The sequence below is a fragment of the Dendropsophus ebraccatus genome, chromosome 6, assembly GCF_027789765.1.
Source record: "Dendropsophus ebraccatus isolate aDenEbr1 chromosome 6, aDenEbr1.pat, whole genome shotgun sequence".
Lineage (NCBI taxonomy): Eukaryota > Metazoa > Chordata > Amphibia > Anura > Hylidae > Dendropsophus > Dendropsophus ebraccatus.
The window spans coordinates 25490723-25515209 of record NC_091459.1 but is presented as its reverse complement, the minus strand read 5'-3'; the positions used below and the strand labels follow the sequence as shown (position 1 = coordinate 25515209).

Genomic DNA, 24487 nt, shown 5'->3' with positions numbered 1-24487 from the left:
GTTTTGTAGCTTCTGTAACGAGTTAGACTGTTTTCAGATGTGTAAACATGATTGCACAAGGGTTTTCTAATCATCAATTAGCCTTCTGAGGCAATGAGCAAACACATTGTACCATTAGAACACTGGAGTGATAGTTCCTAAAAATAGGCCTCTATACACCTATGTAGATATTGCACCAAAAAACAGACATTTGCAGCTAGAATAGTCATTTACCACATTAGCAATGTATAGAGTGTATTTCTTTAAAGTTAGGACTAGTTTAAAGTTATCTTTATTGAAAAGTACAGTGCTTTTCCTTCAAAAATAAGGACATTTCAATGTGACCCCAAACTTTTGAACGGTAGTGTAAATTGGTGAAAAAAAAAAATATGTATGGCTATGTTCACACAACATAAGAGACCGGCCGTTCTGTGACTCCCAGAGCTGTGCAGGCTGTGGCTGCTGAAGAGGATGATGGCAGAGGGATGCTCAGTGTCCCTCCAGTGCCTTGTGTCCCTCATCCTCTCTGTGGCCATCATCCTCTCCAGCAGCCACAGCCCGCAAAGCTCTGGGAGTCGGGCCGTGACATCATGATTTTATCCAGGAAGTGACATCACCATGTTATCCAGGAAGTGACATCACCGTTTTATCCAGGAAGTTAACCATTGATGCAGTAGTAAGTGCAGGGAAAAAAGCACTTTATAAGCATTTCCCGTAATAAGGGCATATTGGCGTTTTGTATAACTTTTTGGGGACAATCACAATTTTGTAGAATAATGGTGGATCAAACATAGGCGCCAAAACCCTTTTTGAAAGCCAGGTTCAGATCTCCCAATTCAGAAGAAGACTCTTTCAGGCTCTTTGCAGATTAGTAATCTTCTTTATTGTTTAAATGTGACGCTTTTCGGGGGTCCACCGCCCCCTTCATCAGACTTAACCCCTTAAGGACAGAGCCTGAAATGGCCTTAAGGACCGGAGCAAATTTTATGAATTTGACCAGTGTCACTTTATTCATTAATAACTTCGGGATGCTTTTACCTATCCGGCTGATTCTGAGATTGTTTTCTCGTGACATATTGTACTTCACATTTCTTGTAAATTGGAGTCGATACTTATAACGAATCTTTATGAAAAAACCCAAAATAGCGTGAAAAATTGTGAAAAAATGCATTTTTCCAACTTTAAAACTTTTCTGCTTATACAGAAAATGGTTATACCACATAAATTATATATTAAATAGCATTAGCAACATGTCTACTTTATGTTGGCGGCATTTATTAAACTATATTTCATTTTTTTTAGACAATAGGAAGCTTAAAACATTAGCAGCAAATTTCCAAATTTTCAGTAAAATTTCAAAATCAGATATTTTTAGGGAACTGTTCAGGTTTAAAGTGTATTTGAGGGGACTGTGTGTTAGAAAGCCTCACGAAGCACCCCATTTCAGAAACTGCACCCCCTAAACTCTGCAAAAGCACATCCAGAAAGTTTTTTAACCCTTTAGGGGAGTCACAGAAATAAAAGCTAAGTGTGTAAGAAATTTGAAAATTTTAATTTTCTGTGCAGAGATTTTATTGTAATCCAATATTTTTCATAATTATAAACCTATTACCAGAGAAATGCACCCCAATATTGATTGCCCCATTTCTGCAGTTTATAGAAATACCCCATATGTGGCCCTATTGCGCTATTTGACGCAACCACAAGCCTCAGATATAAGGGAGCGCCTAGTGAATTTCAATGGCTCCGTTATTTTTGGTCATTTTTGACTGTACCACTTCAGGTTGGCAGAGGCTCTGGGGTGCCAAAACCTAAAAAACACCCCTAAAGGGACACCATTTAGAAAACTACACCCCTCAAGGAATGTAACAAGGGGTGCGGTGAGCATCTGGACCCCACAGGTGCTTCACAGATTTTCCAAACAATATGGCTTGAAAAAAGACTAAAGTATTTTTTACACTAAAATGTTGTTCTAGCCTTCAATTTTTCATTTTCACAAAGGGATAAAAGGAAAAAAAAAACACAAAACATGTAGCACAGTTTCTCCCGAGTACGGAAATACCCCACATGTGGACATAAAGTGCCAAGCGGGCGCAGGACGAGCCTCCAAAGGGAAGGAGCGCCAATTGGCTTTTGGAAGCTGGATTTCACTGGAATGGATTTCAAGGGCCATGTCGCATTTACAGAGCCCTCGTGCTGCCAAGACACTGGAAACCCCCCACAAGTGACCCCATTCTGGAAACTACACCCCTCAAGGAATCTAACAAGGGGTGCAGTGAGCATATGGACCCCACTGGTGACGGGCACAAATGTGGAAAAATGTGACGTGAAAGTGAAAATTTTCATTTTTTCACTTTCATGGCACAAATGTGCCCGTCATCCAGGGGTCCATATCCTCACTGCACCCCTTGTTAGATTCCTTGAGGGGTGTAGTTTCCAGAATGGGGTCACTTGTGGGGGGTTTACAGTGTTTTGGCAGCACAAGGGCTCTGTAAATGCGACATGGCGTTCATCATCCATTCTAGCCAAATCCAACCTCTAAAATCCAAATGGCGCTCCTTCCCTTCGGAGGCTTGCCCTGCACCCACATGGCGCTTTATGTCCACATGTGGGGTATTTACGGACTCGGGGGAAATTGCTCTACACATTTTGTGTGTTTTTTTCTCTTTTAACCCCTTGTGAAAATGATAAATTCAAGGCTAGACCAACATTATAGTGTAAAAAATTTAATATTTCATTTTCACGCCACATTGTTCCACATTTGTGCCCGTCACCAGTGGGGTCCATATGCTGACTACACCCCTTGTTACATTCCTTGAGGGGTGTAGTTTCCATAATAGGGTCACTTGTGGGGGGTTTAACTGTCTTGGCAACACAGGGGCCTTTTGAATGCAACATGGCCCCTCGAAATCCATTCCATCCAAATCCAGCCTTCAAAAACCAAATGGCGCACCTTCCCTTTGGAGGCTTACCCTGCACCCGCATGGCGCTTTATGTCCACATGTGGGGTATTTCCGTACTCAGGGGAAATTGCTCTACACATTGTGTTTTTTTTTATCTTTTAACCCCTTGTGAAAATGAAAAAATCAAGACAAGATCAATGATTTAGAGTAAAAATTTTAAAAAAATTACACTAAATGTTGGTCTAGCCTTGATTTTTTTCCATTTCCACAAGGGGTTAAAAAAGAAAATGAACACAAAACGTGTAGGGTAGTTTCCCCTGAGTACGAAAATACCCCACATGTGGACATAATTTGCCATATGGGCACAGGGCAAGTCACCAAAAGGACAGAGCGCCATTTAGAGGCTGGAATGGGGGATGGAGGCCATGTCGCAATTACAAAGCTCCTGTGCTGCCAGAACAGTAGAAACCCCCGACAAGTGACCCCATTATGGAAACTACACCCCATAAGGAATCTAACAAGGGGTGCAGTGAGCATATGGACCCCACTAGTGATGGGCACATGTGTAGGACATGTGCCGTGAAAATAAAAAATACCATTTTTTTCATTTTCACGTCCCAAATGTGGCCGTCACCAGGAGGCCATATCCCCACTGCCCCCCTTGTTAGATTCCTTATGGGGTGTAGTTTCCAGAATGGGGTCACTTGTGGGGGGTTTCTACTGTCCTGGCCGCACAGAGGCTTTGTAATTGCATCATGGCCTCCTCTAATGGGAATGGCGGCCATACCTATTTAGCTGGGGAAAAGGGACAATTCTAATTTATTTGGGGGTATTAGGCCAATTATTAGTTTATAAGGTTGGAAATGACAGGTGTCCATCAAATTCAACCTGTGTTGATCCAGAGGAAGGCAAAAACCCCTCGTGAGGCAGACGACAGTAGCCTCATCACAGGGGAAAAATTCCTTCCCGACTCCATAATGGCGATCAGAATAATCCCTGGATCAACGTGACCCCTGAAATAGGAATAAGGGACAGAATTTAGATAATGTAGAACCCCAATGACGTGTGGTGCGCCTTGGAGCGATCCAGTATGCAGAGGCCGGGGGGATCAGGACAGGTGTCACACTGGAAAATGGTGTCCTTCCTGATCCCCCTGTTACCCCACACTCTGCACTTCTTCTGGGGTCTCCTGTTCTCCAGTGTGGGGGACGTCACCTGGAAAATGTTGCCCTGGTGCGATACGGGGTCCTTCATATCCAGAAGCGCTGGGTCCGCTCCATGGCTGCTAAATATTAGGGCTCTATTACTACTTCTGATATGTTCGGATCGTGCCGCAAGCTACAGTAGCTCGGGCAGCGAGGGACCGGAAGAGGGGGTGCTGGTATAAAAGTTATCCCCGTACGGGTGGTGGTGACCTTTATCCAGCAGTGGGAAGATCAGTTCCCGGACGATCTCCCCACTAACTCCGAGGATGGGGGGGGGGAAGGGGGCATCTGGGGGCTGCATTCGAGTGTCCCTTCCTTCATACACTCTAAGGGTACGTGCACACTGCGGAATCGCGAAGGATAACCCTTTGTGCATTCCGCAGTTGGCACCCGCCGGCGGACTGATGCAGGCGCACGTCTCCGTCCGTGTCGTAGACTCCATTCTATGCACGGGCGGATTCCGCTCTGCGTCCAACGTGTTGATGGAATGACGGATAATGGAATCCGCCCATGCATAGGATAGAGTCTATGACACAGGCGGAGACGCGCCCCTGCATCAGTCCGCCGGCGGGTGCCAGCTGCGGAATGCACGAAGGGTTATCCTTCGCCATTCCGCAGTGTGCACGTACCCTATATCTGTAAGTGTACCCTGAGGTACTCTCACAGAGTTTGTAGAATTTCACGCCATACCGTCATCTCTTATTGGGACGGTACTGGCGGAAAAGACGTGTCTGGGGGGCAGCGTACGCTACGCTACTCCCAGACACGTCACTGGATGATGAGGAGGATGAGGATGAATGGAGGAAAGAAGGATCCCCCCAATTCATCCTCACTGTCTGTTTCGGTGTCGGAGGCAATAATAATGTATGCGTCCGACACCGAAAACACCCTGGGGGCCATCTTTATATGGGGATTGGTATATGGGGTATGTAGTGGTGTAGTGTCAAACTTTATTCAATGTAGTGTGGTGTAATGTAGTGTTTTTTTACGTGTTTTTTACAGTAAGTATACAAAAAAAACCTACGCCAAAAATGGTGTTGCTGATGAATGCCGCACTTATGTTCGGCACTTATAAGCAGACCGTGGCAGTAGGATATAAAAAAAAAACACCCTACGCCAAAAAGGAGGAGTTGCTGATTAGCAGCGCACTTTCGTGCGATGCTGATCAACACTCAGCGGCGATAGGGTGCGGAAAATAGAAAAAAAAAAAATTGGGGAAAAAAATTTTTTTTTTTACTACATTCTGAACATCCCTGTAGTGGCTGATACGTGTATTACACTTATCAGCCGCTAGGGGGCAGCAGAGCGCAAGATCCGAAAATAGACGACGCTGGAGCCGGAAAAATACGAAAATAGACGACGCTGGAGCCGGAAAGAGACGATCGGGACTCACGGAAGAAGCCGAAGATGAAGAGGACGCCGGGAACCCGGAAGACGCCGATCAGGACCCCGGGACAGGTGAGTAATGTACAAATACCTGCTCCGGACCCCTCAGCTACCTAGCTGAGGGGTCCGGAGCAGGTATTTATTACTTGTGGGGACTTTGATCGCCGTGAACGGCCGGCCGGCTGGCCGGCCGTTCACGGCGATCGGGACGGTGGTACCGTGACCACCATTACTTTTTACAGTAATGGCGGTCGGTGCCGTCCTCGGACAGCACCGACCGCCATTTTTTTCCGGGTCATCGGGCCACCGATGGCCCGGAAAGGTTCCGATCGCCGCTATGGGCTTATCAGCCAATAGCGGCGATCGTCGGCATGGGGGGGGTTAACAACCCTCCATGCCGACAGGGAGAGATGGCCTGCTATGTATTATAGCAGGCTATCTCCCCCGATCGGGACCCGGCCGGCCGCGGCGCCCGTTTAAAGGGATGACGTACCGGCACGTCATGGGTCCTTAAGTGACAGTGATCCATGACGTGCCGGTACGTCATGGGTCCTTAAGAGGTTAAAGGGGTAGTCCACCCAAATTTTTTTTCTTTCAAATCAACTGCTGCCATGAAGTGACAGAGATTTGTAATTTACTTCTATTAAAAAATCTCAAGCCTTCCAGTACTTATCAGCTGCTGTATGCCCAACAGGAAGTTGTATTATTTCCAGTCTGGAGAGCAGGAGGGGTTTTCTATGGGGATTTGCTCCTGCTTTGGACAGTTCCTGACATGGACAGAGGAGGCAACAGAGAGCACTGGGTCAGACAGGAAAGAAAACACTACTTCCTGCTGGACATACAGCAGCTAATAAGTACTGGAAGACTTAAGATTTTTTTATAGAAGTGAATTACAAATCTCTGGCACTTTATGGCACCAGTTGATTTGAAAGAAAAATTTTTTGGGTGGACTACCCCTTTAACACCTTCCTTTACCTCCATGCTTTTATGTACAGCATAACTGAATGACCTGGAACAGGATCACTGACCCTGGAGGTCACATGACATCACCCTCCATTCATCTCTTAGTTAAAACATTGTTCTCATTTAAAAACAGTAATACATATTGCTGTCTGACAAATAATATGAAGTAGTAAAAACAATATCAATATAAGACATATATAAGATAACCTGAAAGGAGTAACTTGTTTAAGTTTCATTCAATGACTGTAAAGACTGTTAAAAGCCCCTTATCGTGACTCTAACATGATCTACACCTCCAGCTAAAACCATGTAGTTACTGTGGCTCAATGAAAAAGCACTCACCCATGATGAATTTATCCAAGCACCTCTGGGTTCAAATCCCCCATTGTTCAAACAGACAAACATGCAGGAATGCACCCTTGTACCTCCCATAATAAATTATTTATTATAAAACCCATATTTTAAGACCTGGAGGTTTTTGGGGACAATACAATATTTTAATAAAAAATTTTGCCGGACTTCTCCTTTAACATCCATCTGCAGTTCAAGAAAAAGTAAACTACAGGGTGAAAGAGCACCGAAACTGCAGCTGTGATGGTGACAATAGAAAGAGGGGAAGAAGCAGCGTGCGGCCCAAAATCAGAACACTGGTAAAGATAGAGCTACGTTCAGCCCATCTAACACCTGATATAATCTCATACTGTTAAAATAAACAATGTTGAATTGGCGACAAAACGACTGCTGTGATGATAACATGGAAACTAAATTGATACACTATTGTACTGTATAAACCAAGAACTACGCTCTGAATCCACAAATATATAGGCAACTGTTCGGAATAAAAACAGAAAAAAAGAGGATAAAAGTGTGATGGAACAGCAGCTTTGAAAATGAAACCAATGTCCTTCGCGCTATATATAGGGAACTGCAACAATGGTAAAAGCGGTGAATATAGAAAGCCTTGGAGCACTGTTACAACTATCTAGGTAATGATGGACAGGTGATAGCGTTCCAAGGAATACAAACCTTTTTGAGGAGCAAGAGGGCAGAACACCCGCATCCCTGATGAAGGCGTAGGGTTACGCTGAAACACATTGGATTATTCAGAATCTGGAGACACCCTAGTGGAAAACAGTGACGTCACTCTAAACCCTAGCGGGATGCTGCAGCTGGTAGTAGCTGCGCCACTGGCCAAGGCGCGCTCCCAGCATGAACTGACAAGACAACATCATCTAAAGGAAAGAATTGACTTGTCCGCATGTTAAAAGAACTACTTAACCGTAAGTCACAAAGTATTGTGCTTGTTCACGGTATACATCAGGGGTCCTCAACTGGCGGACCGCGGTCCGAACCCGGACCACGGAGGCCAGCTGACCGGACCCCTGGTCAGACCTCCTAACCGCCCCGGATCCGGTCCGTCCGGGCGGTTAGGAGGTCCCGCTCCCCACCGCACTGCCTCCCGCCCCATAGTCCTTAGATGTCAGTACGCCTGTGGGGCTGGGGGCAGTGTCGGTCCGGCCCCCGGCTGATACACGCTCTGGGGATGTCCCGGGGATTCCCCAGCAGAGCGCGCACCACAGACCTCAGTGTACGCTGCCGGCCTGTCCTTCCCGGAAGTGCAGGCCGGCGGCGTACGCTGAGGTCACTGATACGCGCTCTGCTGGGGAATCCCCGGGACATCCCTACAGAGCGCGTATCAGCCGGGGGCCGGACCGACGGGAAGAGAAGAAGACAGCCGCAGTGGGGAACGAGGTGCTAGGTGAGTTGTTTTTGTTATTTTTTTTTCTGTCTGGGGGGCATCTACAAGGGGAGAGCGCACAGGTGGACTATATACTACAGGGGGGACCTCACAGGGGACTATATACTACTGAGGGGGCTATATACTACTGGGGGGAGCGCACAGGGCGCTATATACTACAGGGGGGGCCTCACAGGGGGCTATATACTACTGAGGGGGCTATATACTACTGGGGGGAGCGCACAGGTGGCTATATACTACAGGGGGGACCTCACAGGGGGCTATATACTACTGAGGGAGCTATATACTACTGGGGGCAGCGCACAGGGGGCTATATACTACAGGGGGGACTTCACAGGGGGCTATATACTACTGAGGGGGCTATATACTACTGGGGGGAGCGCACAGGGGGTTATATACTACAGGGGGGACCTCACAGGGGCTATATACTACAGGGGGAAAGCACAAGGGGGGCTATATACTACTGGGGGGGACCTCACAGGGGCTATATACTACAGGGGGAAAGCACAAGGGGGGCTATATACTACTGGGGGGGACCTCACAGGGGCTATATACTACAGGGGGAAAGCACAAGGGGGGCTATATACTACAGGGGGGGACCTAACAGGGGGCTATATACTACTGGGGGGAGCGCACAGGTGGCTATATACTACAGGGGGGACCTCACAGGGGGCTATATACTACTGAGGGAGCTATATACTACTGGGGGCAGCGCACAGGGGGCTATATACTACAGGGGGGACTTCACAGGGGGCTATATACTACTGAGGGGGCTATATACTACTGGGGGAGCGCACAGGGGGTTATATACTACAGGGGGGACCTCACAGGGGCTATATACTACAGGGGGAAAGCACAAGGGGGGGCTATATACTACTGGGGGGGACCTCACAGGGGCTATATACTACAGGGGGAAAGCACAAGGGGGGGCTATATACTACTGGGGGGGACCTCACAGGGGCTATATACTACAGGGGGAAAGCACAAGGGGGGCTATATACTACTGGGGGGGACCTCACAGGGGGCTATATACTACTGGGGGGAGAGCACAGGGGCGCTATATACTACAGGGGGAGAGCGCACAGGGGGGCTATATACTACTGGGGGGAGCTCACAGGGGGCTATATACTACAGGGGGAGAGCGCACAGGGGGGCTATATACTACTGGGGGAGCAACAGGGGGCTATATACTACTGAGGGAGAGTGCACAGGGGGGCTATACACTACTGGGGGAGCAACGGGGCTATATACTACCAGGGCAGTCACCCCCTTTGTACCTAATATCAAAGGCCTGGTGAGCGAGAAAAAAATGCCAGTTTTCCCGCTAATAAGCAGCAATTCTGTATATAGTTGAACGTTTGTGACAAAGTAACAAAACACGTTTCCTACTGATGTTCAGCTCGGACCTTCACCTGACAATAGACCCCGGTAAGTGGACCTTCACTAAAAGTTGTTGAGTACCCCTGCTATACATATACAGTGACCTTAGCTCATGTAGGGGCGCTGTGTGCGATTTTATAAGTATACATTGTCATAACATAACAGGATGTATGTGACCCCCCACCCCATCGAGCACCATAGCAGCGTACGACTTACTGCCTTACTAGCATCGTGTACACTCGCCTATTTTTATTGAAATAAGGTTTTTGCATATTTACTGCACTGATAAACCCTCACTGATGCGAATGAGAAGGCTGCCGCACTGGTTTATTGCAGCTTTTCCTTTGCTCTTTACCCTGGACAGCAGCACCTCGCTAGCAATAAAACCAACAACTGGAGTTCTTATATAATAGACAAGAGGTCAGCACTAAAAAAAATAAAAAAAAATCCTTTATACAAATTGCTGTAAAGTTGTAGAACAGATAATATAGGTATTGCACTGCTTTAGCCACATATACCTTTATATTATTATCTTAGATGTCATAGAAATACTGTCCCCATGCCTTGCCAGCTTTTTACAACGCTAGATCTCTGCCCTATTGGTACCTGTATATCGGCTACGGATGGAATTTGTTCCAGTAATGAATATACATTGGTGGGTTTCTTTGATAAGATTGTGGAGTTTTTTGTGTTTGGCTGCATCCATTGCTGCTTGTATTATAAGCAGATAAGGAATCTGGCTTTTGTGTCAGTAATTCTTGAAAGGAGAGATTGGACACTGTGGCATCAGTGGTGATGCAGTCGGTGCACATTTATTGGTCTAGATCAGGGGTGTCAACCTCAGGCCCTCCAGCTGTTGCAAAACTAAAATTCCCATCATGCCTGGACAGCCAAAGCTAAAGCTGGGAGCCCTCTATGTATACTTGTCATGCGTCTTTTAAGGGGTTAAGAGTAGGGCTGGGCGATATGGCCTAAAATTTATATCACAATATAATTTGATGCATGCACGATATAACGATATATCACGATATATCAATTTTTGTGTGTGTGTGTATACAAATTACAACACTTTAAGAATTTTTTAAGATGTGTATTGTATAACAGATCTTTTTCCAAACAATGTAAAGATTAAGTGTTAGTAAAACACAAAATTGTTTAAAATAAAGTGCCAGTTATCAGCCCCCCTTGTGCCAGTCATCAGCCTTTCCCTGTACCATCAGCCCCTCCTTGTGCCAGTTATCAGCCCCTCCTTGTGCCAGTTATCAGCCTTCCCCTGTGCCATCAGCCTTCCCCTGTGCCATCAGCCTTCCCCTGTGCCATCAGCCCACCCTGTGCCAGTCATCAGCCCCCCTTGTGCCAGTTATCACCCCCCCTTGCCAGTTATCAGTCCTCCCCTGTGCCAGTTATCACCCCCCCCCCCTTGCCAGTTATCAGTCCTCCCCTGTGCCAGTTATCAGCCCCCCCCTTGCCAGTCATTAGCCCCCCTTACCAGTCATCAGCCTTCCCCTGTGCCAGTTATCAGTCCTCCCCTGTGCCAGTTATCAGCCCCCCCTTACCAGTCATCAGCCCCCCTTACCAGTCATCAGCCTTCCCCTGTGCCAGTTTTCAGCCCCCCCCCTTGCCAGTTATCAGCCCCCCGTTGCCAGTCATCAGCCCCCCCCCCGGTGCCAGTCATCTCCCCCTCCCCTATGCCATCATCAGCTTTCCCTATGTGCCAGCCAAGCCCCATGCCATTGCCACATCATGTCCCCCCAGCCAAGGCCGGCCATCATCAGCCCCATGCCATAGCCATCTGCACCCCCCCCCCCCCCCCGACCCCTCTGCTACTTACCTTTCCTGCAGGGCTGGCTGATGGAGTCCGCGAGGCGAGACGTGCCGCGTCTTCTTCCCAGCATGCACTGGGAGAGACCTGACGTCACACGCATCGTCAGCTAGCACGCAGACGATGCGTGAACGGAAGGCCCTGCAGCGCGGTACCATGGAGCGGTAAGTGAGAAGCTTATTCACTACCGCTCCGTGGGCATGTATCGCGATATGACGATATGCCGAAAATCTATATCGTCATCCGAATTGATGACGATATTTTTGCATATCGTTCATATCGCCCAGCCCTAGTTAAGAGCTAAAATGACGCCCATTCTGAAATACTTGTTGGCGATGTGAGTATGCAGAGGGTGCTGTTTCTCATATATTTTGGACATGTTCTCTTATAGCCCCCTTTTGAAAGGAAATACGAGGCCTGATAAAAGATAATTGGCTGTTCTTGACCCTTGCAGACTCTCCCCTATGACCTGAATTTACTTCCCTCTTCACTAGGCAGGCAAAGGAAACATCCAGTATGCAGCTAGGGGATTGACTGCTAGAAAATGGAAGCAGAGAACTTTTCCTTCTTAAAGGGGTTGTCCGGGATATTTTAATAAACTGGCATTGCATTGATCTCTGTGGATGCTTAATATTCTACATACACTTCTATTTTTTATTTAGAGCGCTTACTGTGTTCTCAGGCTCAGTCACATGACAACTATGCCTGTGTTTTCTTTACTTCCTGTGATGTCACGTTCCATTTCCTGTTCCTGCCAGTGAGGGAACAGTGAGTCGTCAGGTGGGTGGAGCTATGCATCCACATTTCTTTAGCCACACCCCTAACATCTAACTAACATCTGAGGCCAGAAGAAACTGCAGCAGTAAGAGCAGCATGAGAGACTACAATCTCTGTACAGCACTGCAGCATAGGTTGGAGCTATAAACAGTAAATAAAGGAAGTATGAGGGGGTGATCTATCAAAACTTGTGCAGAGGAACAGGGAAGCAGTTGCCCATAGCAACCAGTCAGATTCTAGGTTTCATTTTTCAAGGCGTTTTTAAAAATGAAAGAAGCAATCTGATTGGTCACTATGGGTAACTGCTCCACTGCACAGGCTGTGATACATCTCCTCCTATATTGTTACTATTGTAGTGTAAGGATTTGAGTGTTAGGGCAGAGCTGCTGCTGTGTGTAATATGGAGAAGAGAGAGGCTGCTGCTGTGTGTAATATGGAGAGGAGAGAGGCTGCTGCTGTGTGTAATATGGAGAGGAGAGAGGCTGCTGCTGTGTGTAATATGGAGAGGAGAGAGGCTGCTGATGTGTGTAATATGGAGAGGAGAGAGGCTGCTGCTGGGTGTAATATGGAGAGGAGAGAGGCTGCTGCTGGGTGTAATATGGAGAGGAGAGAGGCTGCTGCTGTGTGTAATATGGAGAGGAGAGAGGCTGCTGCTGGGTGTAATATGGAGAGGAGAGAGGCTGCTGCTGGGTGTAATATGGAGAGGAGAGAGGCTGCTGCTGGGTGTAATATGGAGAGGAGAGAGGCTGCTGCTGTGTGTAACATGGAGAGGAGAGAGGCTGCTGCTGTGTGTGTAATATGGAGAGGAGAGAGGCTGCTGCTGGGTGTAATATGGAGAGGAGAGAGGCTGCTGCTGTGTGTAATATGGAGAGGAGAGAGGCTGCTGCTGTATGTAATATGGAGAGGAGAGAGGCTGCTGCTGTGTGTAATATGGAGAGGAGAGAGGCTGCTGCTGTGTGTAATATGGAGAGAGGCTGCTGCTGTGTGTAATATGGAGAGAGGCTGCTGCTGTGTGTAATATGGAGAGGAGAGTGACTGCTGTGTGTAATATGGAGAGGAGAGTGACTGCTGTGTGTAATATGGAGAGGAGAGAGGCTGCTGCTGTGTGTAATATGGAGAGGAGAGAGGCTGCTGCTGTGTGTAATATGGAGAGGAGAGAGGCTGCGGCTGTGTGTAATATGGAGAGGAGAGTGACTGCTGTGTGTAATATGGAGAGGAGAGTGACTGCTGTGTGTAATATGGAGAGGAGAGAGGCTGCTGCTGTGTGTAATATGGAGAGGAGAGAGGCTGCTGCTGTGTGTAATATGGAAAGGAGAGAGGCTGCGGCTGTGTGTAATATGGAGAGGAGAGAGGCTGCGGCTGTGTGTAATATGGAGAGGAGAGTGACTGCTGTGTGTAATATGGAGAGGAGAGTGACTGCTGTGTGTAATATGGAGAGGAGAGAGGCTGCGGCTGTGTGTAATATGGAGAGGAGAGAGGCTGCTGCTGGGTGTAATATGGAGAGGAGAGAGGCTGCTGCTGTGTGTAATATAGAGAGGAGAGAGGATGCTGCTGTGTGTAATATGGAGAGGAGAGAGGATGCTGCTGTGTGTAATATGGAGAGGAGAGAGGATACTTCACCTCATGTCAGTCACCATTATTTCTTGCTGAGGTAACAGAATCCTGCCTCACTGAGACTCCGCCCACCTGTAGGATGGCTACTGTAGTGTATATGTAATACTAAAACTCCTAACATGTACATGTGTGCTGGGGTTTGTAGTCCAACAGATAAGAGTAAAAAAAACTAGTTGATTTGAGAACATAAGTAATTGATAGACACTGAGCCACCATGCTGCTCAAAATGCACTTGTAGTAATACAGACATTTCCCGCCCTATTGGTAGAGTGGGTGGAGCTAGATTCAGAGAGGAGGGGGTGGAGCTATAAGCTTGCAGAGCTGTGATGTCACTGCTGACCCCTGTGACCTGGAAGTTCTTTATGTAAACAAACACAAATCCAAAAAGTGGCAACAGAGGAGGAGGCCCAGGGGAGAAAAAAGGTCAGAGAAATCCACTAAGAGAAAGGGACAGATTACATATTCAAACTTCCAATAAGAAAAAAATGTTGGACAACCTCTTTAAATTTAGTTTTATACAGTACAAGGGTTCAGAAGGTGCGAAGCATGGAGCATCTTACTGCTAAGCGTAACAATAAGATGGAGGCATTTGACTGGTCCCTTAGGACACCTACTGAATAAGTAATAATTGGTGTTCTGTTCCTAAACTACTTCAGGTGACATGGTTCTCACCATATAGAAGAAGTTTACATGTTGTAGAACTCCTCTTATGTCTATCCCTTTACCTATTGTTTCTTGTCTTGTGTATTTCCTTTTAGAATTCTTTTTGGTTTTACGATAAACATCTGTATTTCATACAGTTTGTCTTTATGCTATGTTATGGACTTGTTTTTTGCCTGTATATCGGTGTATGTTCACCACAAGTCTTATCGTACGCTGTAGTTAAAAATTGTTTAATGAAAATACAGTTCCAAAAAAGAAAATTACAAGCTTGCACACCGTACCTGACAAGCATAGATCTATAATTTGTTTGTTACTCATACATGCTGAATTGGTGCTGTCTATATATTGGAAATCTACTGTTCCACCGCTGCAGGAGTTCAACGATGACGTCAATTCATTATGAGCATATTATCGATAGAGGTTCGGGGTGGATGGAGAAATTGCATTCTACTTGGGAAGCATGGCGCTTGTCTCCTCATTATAAACCTTAGTGGGTCCAGGTAGTTTTGGCGTGCCGGCCTTGAAACTGGGCTTCCCCGAACTAGATCCTATACTTGTTTTTGTATTGTTTATGGGCTATGCCAGACCATGGTCGACCTTGGTAACCTTGGTCGATTTTACATACTTCACCAGTATCGTGATTTACTGTTAGTGCTGTTTTCATTCCGCATCAGCAGTGTCATAATTAATTTTACATTTATAGGGAGAAGCTGAATAGTTCCAACCCACACAACCAATATACTGCTAGTGAATCCGACCACAATACTAAGCGTTATGAAGATCTAGTTACTGAACTCCGTGTCATACAGGTAAGAAGAACCATCTTAACCTATCACTGAGTTGTTTTAAAGGGAACTGATCACTATGATTTTGCTGCTAAAGCTTATAGCAGGGCCCGACAGATGTGCTAAAACGCTCCCTTACCATGTCTTCCATGTAGTCTGTGGTAACGTTATCTGCTGACATATGGTCTTTTATTCCGGCATGAAGTGGCGGGAAGAGAGTTAGGAACTAGTCATGTGGGCGGTGTTCATATCATGACTAATCACGACTCCTGCCTGTCAGTGCTCTCTGAGGAATTGTTTGATAGGAAAGAGGTGCACTCTGTGAGGGTCATTCATAGAAAAAGAGGCTTCTAACAGGCTCTTTCCTATCAATCAATCCCTCAGAGAGCACTGACAGGCAGAGAGCCGTGACTAGTCATGGCCTGAACACCGCCCACTTGACTAGTCCCTGGCTCTCTCCCTGCCTTGTGCGTTGGAATAAAAGACTAAATTTCAGCAGATAACGTTACCAGAGACTCCAGAGAAGACATGGGAAGGCTATGTTCACACAATGTCTAAAAAAGAAAAAAGGCGTCCGCTTTTTGTGTTTAAAAAGATGTCCGTTATTGCATCCTTTTAAGCGACTTACGTAAAATGCATTGTAGTCTATGGAATAACGGACGTCTTTTCCACAATTTGTATTGATTGCGCCCGCGTCCGTCATTCAATACAATGTGTGAAAAAGACGTCCGTTATTCCACAGACTTTAATGCATTTTACTTAAGTCACTTAAAGCGATTCTGTACCCACAATCTGACCCCCCAAACCACTTGTACCTTCGGATAGCTGCTTTTAATCCAAGATCTGTCCTGGGGTCCGTTCACCAGGTGATGCAGTTATTGTTTTAAAAACAACTTTTAATCCTACAGCGCTGTGTCTAACGGGTGGGGCTTACATTTGTATATGCATTAGGCTGGCACCACCTCTCCGTCCTTCCTCCCCACCCTCCTCAGCATTAGGAATGATCCAGGAACATTTACTTCTGTTTCAGCTTTGCACAGGTGTCTTAACGATGCAGCCCATGTTCATTATGCACAAAGCTGGGGAATAGGAAGCAATCTGCCTGGAGCATTCCTAATCATGAGGAGGGTGGGGAGGAGGGAGGGAGAGGTTGTGCCAGCCTAATGCGTATACTAATGTAAGCCCCGGCCGTTAGGCACAGCGCTGCAAGTTGAAAAGTTGTTTTTAAAACAATAACTGCATCACCTGCCGAACGGACCCCAGGACAGATCTTGGATTAAAAGCAGCTATCCGAAGTTACAAGTGGTTTGGGGGGGGACAGATTGTGGGTACAGAGTCACTTTAAAATGATGCAATAACAGACGTCTTTTTAAACACAAAAAGCTGATGCCTTTTTTCTTTTTTGGCCCTTGTCATGATCGCAATACTCGCACCTTGAGTTAGACATTGACAATAAGGGGCCACCCTGGTGTTTCCCTCTTTATGTTCCAATACTCGCAACCGAGTGGGACTTAAGGGGCTATTTATCAGGGTGGTGTGGTGCTCTCCCTATCATGGAGGTATCCCGTGGCAACAGGCTAGAGATATCTGGCTATCCCGTGTTTTGAGACTCGCAACCGAGGCTTCACGGACTAAGGGAGTATTTTACCACATCTATCGGGCCCTGTTACTTGTAGCTTTTAACAGCAATATCATAGTGATTAGTTTGCTTTAAGGCCATGAAAATTACTGCAATATAATCTCTTCTGAATAAGATGAACAGAATGCTATATTACTCCTCGACTGTGTTCTTCCACATCCCCTGGTCACTGGTAATGCCTCATACCATGGCTAGATAACATGTACAGATATATTTTCCATTACATTAATTACTTCTGCTGCTGCTGCTTTTAATAACCTCCATGTCCATTTCCATAAGCTTAGAACCTATAGCATTGGTGTTGTGTACGTATATCTAATAACTGCACATTTATTCATTCGGTGTGGATATTCACTTGCGCGGTCTTACATTTTTTATTGGCTTTATTGACCTTTTTTGTTTTATGATAGAAAAGAGAGAACAGTTTGCAAGAAGATATTGCTAGGTACAAGAAGGATAAACAGGCATTTGAAGTAGACCTGTTACAGATGAAGAAGGAGCGTGATCTCTTCAAAGTCCAGTTGGCCAACGTTTCTGGTAGAACATTTTGAATACTTTTATGCACAGAGCTCCCTATTAATTCTGTTATATATTTGCCTAAGCTTTCCCCTTTTAGTATGTTCCTTTTCGGCAGAAAGAATGCATTAAGAGTTTGAATATGTGTATGATTGATAAATAGTTATACACCTGCTGATCAATTATTGATTTCACTCCATTTAAAGTAACGCTGTCTCCCCCCCCCCCCCCCCCCCCTTTTTTGCATACTCACTTCTCTACACAGGTGTAATAGGTAAATTTAGCAGTTTTCATACTTTATTTTATATCATACGTCATGGTGCTTGTTCAAGTAAAAGGTGATATTTTATCAACTGCAGATTGTGCTAAGTGGGCGGGATTTAGAGGCATTAAAACCACTTAGCTCCTCCCACAGTGCCACCGCTGACCCCGCCCCTCCGTGACATCATCGGCACACAGGCCCTGCCCCCTCGACGCCCATTGGTGGGCCGACCAAGAGGGGGTGGGGCCTAGACGTTTAGGCCAGCCTGTTCCAATGGCCGGCAAGGGGCAGGGCTTATGTGCCTATGACGTCATGGATGGGTGGGGCCAACTGGTGTTGTGGGCGGGACTAAGTGGCGCTAGTGCTGTGAACCCCCGCCCACATAACAGATCTCTTTTTACTTGAACAAGCAGCATGACGTATGATATAAAATAAGGTATGAAAACCGCAAAATTTACCCATTACACCTGTGTAAAAAAAGTCAGAATGCAAAAAGGAGGCGATAGTGTCACTTTAATATTAACATACTTACATTTTTTAAGATAGACATTTAGGCCCATACAAGACAGTCATGTTTTTCATGCAATAATGAGTAGATCCGTGCTGTCTTTTACACCAGAGATATCAGATGCAGTAATAATACTACGCCATTGCTGTATTGAAAGCATTGCTGCCATTAAAAAAAAAAAAAAAAACCTTTTCATATGTCACATAGGCATACCAAAAGTGTTCATGATCGGAGTCTTAGTTTTCAGACCGCCAACAATTGGAGAAATATGCTTTTTGTGCTTTTACTACCAGTTCTGTGTCAAGGTCTCAAAGTGGGGAGGGGAGCACACAGCAGCGTGGTTGTCTTCCACCTTGTTCTACTGGTCAGGGTCTGGGCACTCTGTGACATTAACATGCTTTAAAGGAGAAGACTGTCGATTTTGAAAATGTTTTCATCTGGCAAGCGGGGAACATAATAAACAATTATAACTCACCTCTCCCCGTGCAATTGCAGCGCCACTCCGGGATTTCCTCCGGGATCTCCTTCACAGCCGACGTCACAACCCAGTTGATGGACTGTCAGCCCAGCCAGTCATTAACTGGGGCAGGACATCACTGCAGTCACTGATTGGCTGGACGGGCAATCCATCAGCCAGGTTGGGCATTTTCTCCCAAGTCGTGATGTCTTCAGAACTCGTAAAAACGCCTTCGCCATGGCAGGGGCCCCAGGGCCTGTGATGCAGCACTTTGTGGGCACAGGGAGAGGTAAGTGATGATTGTTTATTATGTTTTCCCCTGCCCCAGCTGGCGATAATTTCAAATCGCCGGACTTCTCATTTAACTGTCGAACTGTGTCATTCATGAAAATGTCAATGATAATCTGTGTCTGCTTATAGATGATAAATCATATGGAATTAAAATAATGGAAGAGACTTACAAGAAGGAAATAGATCGACTGAATAAAAGGTTACAGTGGTTTGCAGAGAACCAAGATCTTCTGGATAAAGATGCTGGACGACTTAAAGATGCATATGAACAAATAGAAAATCTGAAGATGCAGGTATTTACTTTCTATATAAACTTTTCATTTACTAACAGGGCTGTTCCAAATTGATTTTATGACTTTTCGATTAGCACAGTTGGGTCTGCTAGGTCCCCGCAAATCCTGCGAATGTTAATGTGGACATGTATTTCTGATGGCTGTTTCCCTATAGCTCTGTCCTCTGATCCACACAGACATGTGCACGGTTGTCCAGGGGTATATGTATTCTGAATTTTGGGGAAGGGAAGTAAAACTTCTTCTAGACACCTGTGATGCCATGTTGAAGCATAATCTGTCAGACCCCCTGACATCTGCCATTGGTCGAAAATTGGTGGCCACATTAGCTGGTCTGCCAAACCTGCAGATTTCACTGAATTTAATTTGAAAGGTCAGCTTCAAGGTGTTATCTAGGAATAAAATCACTGTATTAGGGCATAGGCACTTCTGGCCCTAAAACTTAACTTTTAATAAATCACATTAAAAAAACAAGTACTATGTACAAAAAAAAGTAAAAAAAAAAAAAAGTAAGATTGGGGGGAGAGTGCATTAATCCTACAGAGCTGCAAATAACGTAATAACGTAGTCAGTGGTGTGCGTCTCCCAGCCCTGTGCACTATGATAAATGACATGATATATTGCTATGAAATGATTAAACCCCAACCCATATAATAGCCAGTCCCCCCCAAAATTGCCCCACATATTAGCCAGCCCTTCCAATAGTGCCCAAATAGTAGCCAGCCCCCCAAGTGTCCCATATAGTAGCCAGCCCTCCCCAATAGTGCCCAAATAGTAGCCAGCCCCCAAGTGTCCCATATAGTTGCCAGCCCTCCCAAATAGTAGCCAGCCCCCAAGTGTCCCATATAGTAGCTAGCCCTCCCCAATAGTCTCTTATATAGTAGCCCGCCCTCCCCAATAGTCTCTTATATAGTAGCCCACCCTTCCCCATCAACTCTTATATAGTAGCCAGCCCTCCCCCATAGTCTCTTATATAGTAGCCAGCCCTCCCCAAAAATCTCATATAGTAGCCAGCCTTCCCCAATAGTCTCATATAGTAGCCAGTCCTCCCCCTTAGTCTTTTAAATAGTAGCCATGGTGGGCCAGATGTAATTAGAACTCTTAATTGCCTGGTGGGCCAAAAATGAATGCACTACGGGCCAGATTTGGCCCCTGAGCCAGAGTTTGACATGACTGATCTAGGTATTCTACTCTAACCTTCTGCACTCATCGTAGTACAGGGAACGTGAGCGAGGTTGTGGGCACCGCAAAAGGCAGGGTGAGTTTCATTAGACAGGAGTGAGTGGTGTGTACATCCTCTGTTTCCTATTCACCCTCTGACAGTATTTTGGTATCTGTTTGCAGCTCTGTAGGGATGCACAGGCTACCTGACTATCGCTCCCATCTTCCTTTTTTTGTATATAGTACTTTAATTTTTGTGATAAATGAAAAGTTAAGTTTTAGGGCCAGTAGTGTCTATACTCTTATACAGTGATTTTTTTAATTTAATTTTGTGGGTTACACAAGGCTAAATCATATCTTGAAGGTTGCTGAGACCTCGGATCATCGTTTTATTTTTGCAGTGGAGTTCTCTGTTATCTAGAAATAGAAATATTATTGCTGCACACACACACACACACCCCCACCCCCAGAAAAAAAAATAATGGTTGACTACCCCTTTTAATTGTCCTTGGAAAATATTGATAGGTCAGGGTTTGGGTGTTCAGAACCGCCACTGATCGATAGAACGAGCCAGGAAAAGTGTATGGCTGTGTGCTGCTCTCCTTGTGGCTGCAGGAGACAGATTATATAGTCCTATGTATATTATTTTTATAGTGGAGTTTCCCTCCTCCAGTGAGACACGGGAAGAGAAGTGCTCAGCTGTATGCTTCTCTCGCTTCGTTCTAGAGATTGGTGGGGGCCTGAACTCCCACACGCTCAGCGATCAAAGCAAACATTTTTTTTCTCACAACAGGGACACTCAAAGCCATCAGGGAGATGTGGCCATGCATATGTAGTCACTCATTAATGAACATAAGTAATGGTCCGTTTACATGGAGCGATAATTCGCCAATCGATCATTTAACGATTTTAAAGCAACAATGTGTTTTTTATAACCATCAGCATTTAGACGGAACGGTATATCGTTTGAAATATCGCACATAGGGTGAATCGTTGAAAGACTGCTTACACAAAGCAATCTGCGAATTTTCAGTGAACGACCTTTTGAGAACCTGTTGAAAGATCACGATGAACGATTTCTCGCTCGTCGCTTGATCGTTAGATGTGTTATCGTGAAAATACGAACCATAATCGTTCCGTGTAAACGCACCATAAGAGTTAGGCATATGGATTTCACTCTGGGGAGTTATGTTTTCAACGTATGCTAACAAGCAGTAACTGTCATTCTGGCAGGTCTGTTGTATAAACAACCATTCAACTCAATAGTGATGTTTTGTGTTATGACACCTAGCGCTCAGCACTTTTCTTTATTTATATTATGCTACTCCAACTCAGTTGAAGTTCAGATTGTATACAAATTAATTTTTTTCTCTCTTCACAAGGTTGAAAAGCTGAGACATGATGCTGGAAATAAATCTGTCCAACAGAATCGTCTGAAGGATAGGGCTGCAGATGCAAAACGTATTCAAGATCTTGAACGGCAGGTGGGATTTTACTATAGCTAACAAGAAGCCATGTTTTTTTTCTCCAGAACACTTAACTTTTCTATACATGATCTTTGGTTGTGTTCTTTTGTATTTGTGATTCTTTAAAACAGCCGTCATGGAAAGTCTTTCCTGCTCTTTTTCTTTTAGTGCCTGCTGGTCCAAATTATTTTTTTTAAAGAGAATCTGTTACTAAGTTTATGCCACCTTAAAGCGGCAGGTTCGGGCCTGTGAACCTGCTGAAATGAGCCAGCTGCTCTTCACCTCAGGATTCCCTGGCTGTACTTGTTATGGCTGTGGGGTCCAGTATACTGGCATGTTCTCCTAACTCCCAATATGCTAATTAGCGGGTTGGGAGCATTTGGGGCTTTCCCCATGCGTCCGAGCACCCACTCTTCCCGCCTAGCCTGCCCCCTCCTGACCTGGGAGTTAGGCCGCTTGTTAAAGGCTGCTCCCTGCACATGCGCCGTAACAAGCACCCTAACTATGCATGTATGAATATGCATAGATGGCCGGTAGGGAGTGGGCAGGCTAGGCGGGACGAGCAGGTGCTCGGATGCATGGAGAACGCCCCAAATGCTCCGAACCCGCTAATTAGCTTATTGGGAATTAGGAGAAAATGCAGTTATACTGGACCCCACAGCTACAAACAAGTACAGCCTGGGAATCCTGAGGTAAAGAGCGGCTGGCTCGTATTACCTACATCATTTTGTTAAGCCGTTCTCCTGATATGCAGGAGAATAGATTTTTGTCATACCCCTCCCCCACCCTCCAGCTGCTGATTCCACTGTCAATCCACAGCTGGTGGGCAAAGTTTTCTGCTTCTCATGAATATCCAGAACTACTGGGCTCATGCACATAATGGAGAGGACTACTTATTGTTCATGTTATTCAGGATGATATCTCTGGATCAGCTGCACAGAACAATGTAAGAGATATGTCATACTGTTCAGCTTCTGTCACTAGTTGTTTCTACCCTGAGATAGGACAGCCTAACCCTACTGCATAAAAAACAAATCCTCCACTCCAACCACTGGGTAAGATCGGGCGCTGGTCCAAGATAGGCAAAAAGTAAATAATGAAGATAAAAAACAATTTATTAAAACACAACGCGTTTCGAAGTCGTGCTGACTTCTTTCTCAAGTGCATAGTGCACTTGAGAAAGAAGTCAGCACGACTTCGAAACGCGTTGTGTTTTAATAAATAGTTTTTTATCTTCATTATTTACTTTTTGCCTATCTTGGACCAGGCCCGATCTTACCGAGTGGTTGGAGTGGAGGATTTGTTTTTTATGCATTACCGGTTTGGTTCTGGGAGTGGCTGCGGTCCACACACATGTGATCATTGAGAGTTGTGCCTTGCATTTGCACAACCACGCCAGGTGAGAGTCTTCCTTTACTCCCCTGCATCTACCTATGTCCTGCAGACCTTACACATTGGAGCGCTGTTCACATTTATCTCTAGCCTAACCCTACTGACAGAGTCCCTTTAAGCTGTGGACTATTAACAGACAGCTTTTGTCTGTGTATTTCTCCTGAACAGCATGGTTGCCTGTAGGGAGCCATTAGGGATGATCGAACCTCTAGCATGCTCGAGTCCATCCGAACCCGATTGTTCGGCATTTGATTAGCGGCGGCTGCTGAAGTTGGATAAACCCCTAAGGCTATGTGGAAAACATGGATATAGTCATTGGCTGTATTCATGTTTTACAGACAACCTTAGAGCTTTATCCAACTTCAGCAGCCACCGCTAATCCAATGCCGAACGATCGGGTTCGGAATGACTCAAGTATGCTCGAGGTTTGCTCATCTCTAGTGGCCATACACTTGCATATTCATTCACACTTTCATACACACTTGCTCATTCATTCAGTATCTGTTCCTACTGACCCCATACACATGCACCCAGAAATATATTGACCTAAATGACCATCACCATGTGTACACGTTGCAGCTGAGCTTCAGTAACTGTTTATTGCTAGTTGGGTACAGTTGAAGCATGACAATTAATGTAACGCTGCATACAATTTCCATAAATCTTGGTTTATAAATAATCTAAGAAGGAAGTCTTTTTTCCTATTTTAAATCAGCTGCTCATTTTATAAATTCAGGGCTAGGTTTACGCCATGGGGACAATTTCCTCATGCCATAACCTCATGCATTTTACATAAAATTCCTGTTGTGTGATGTGGTTATTGGCTGCCAGTTTTTCCCATGTGAAATGTTTAACATAATCTAAATCAGTGTTTGCAAACAGGTTAAAGAAATGGAAGCCATCATTAAGAGAAGACACCCCAACTCTATACCTGCACTCATGTTTGCAGCAGCAGCCGTGTCTGACACAGACATGCCAGCGAAAAGTAGTACAGTAGGCTACTTGGAAAAAAGGATAGAAAAGTTAGAAAATGACCTCGAAAGCAAAGATGAAGAAGCGAAGAGAAGTCTGCGCAGCATGGAGCAGCACTTTCAGAAAGTCAAGGTTAATTTTCATTACTTCTGCAGATTCCACATTTTTTGTTGTTGTGTTTTTTAGTTCAGCAACAGGGAAGAGCCTAGAAAAGGGGATTGCTTCTGTACGGAGACCACAAAAATACACTGGCCCCTTCATTCAATATCTCAGGGTACGGCACACTACAGAATCTCC

The 24487-nt window shown here is 45.4% G+C and overlaps 1 protein-coding gene across 5 annotated transcripts in view; it reads left to right on the top strand.

Moving 5' to 3' along the window:
• CEP162 (centrosomal protein 162) overlaps window positions 1–24487 on the top strand; it is a 100154-nt gene that overhangs the window by 59873 nt on the left and 15794 nt on the right. For all 5 annotated transcript variants that reach the window (XM_069974701.1, XM_069974704.1, XM_069974703.1 and 2 more), the window contains 5 exons: window positions 15155–15260; window positions 17286–17412; window positions 19039–19202; window positions 21743–21844; window positions 24101–24322. In XM_069974701.1, the coding sequence (XP_069830802.1) occupies window positions 15155–15260; window positions 17286–17412; window positions 19039–19202; window positions 21743–21844; window positions 24101–24322 (721 nt within the window). The remainder of the gene's footprint in view (window positions 1–15154; window positions 15261–17285; window positions 17413–19038; window positions 19203–21742; window positions 21845–24100; window positions 24323–24487) is intronic.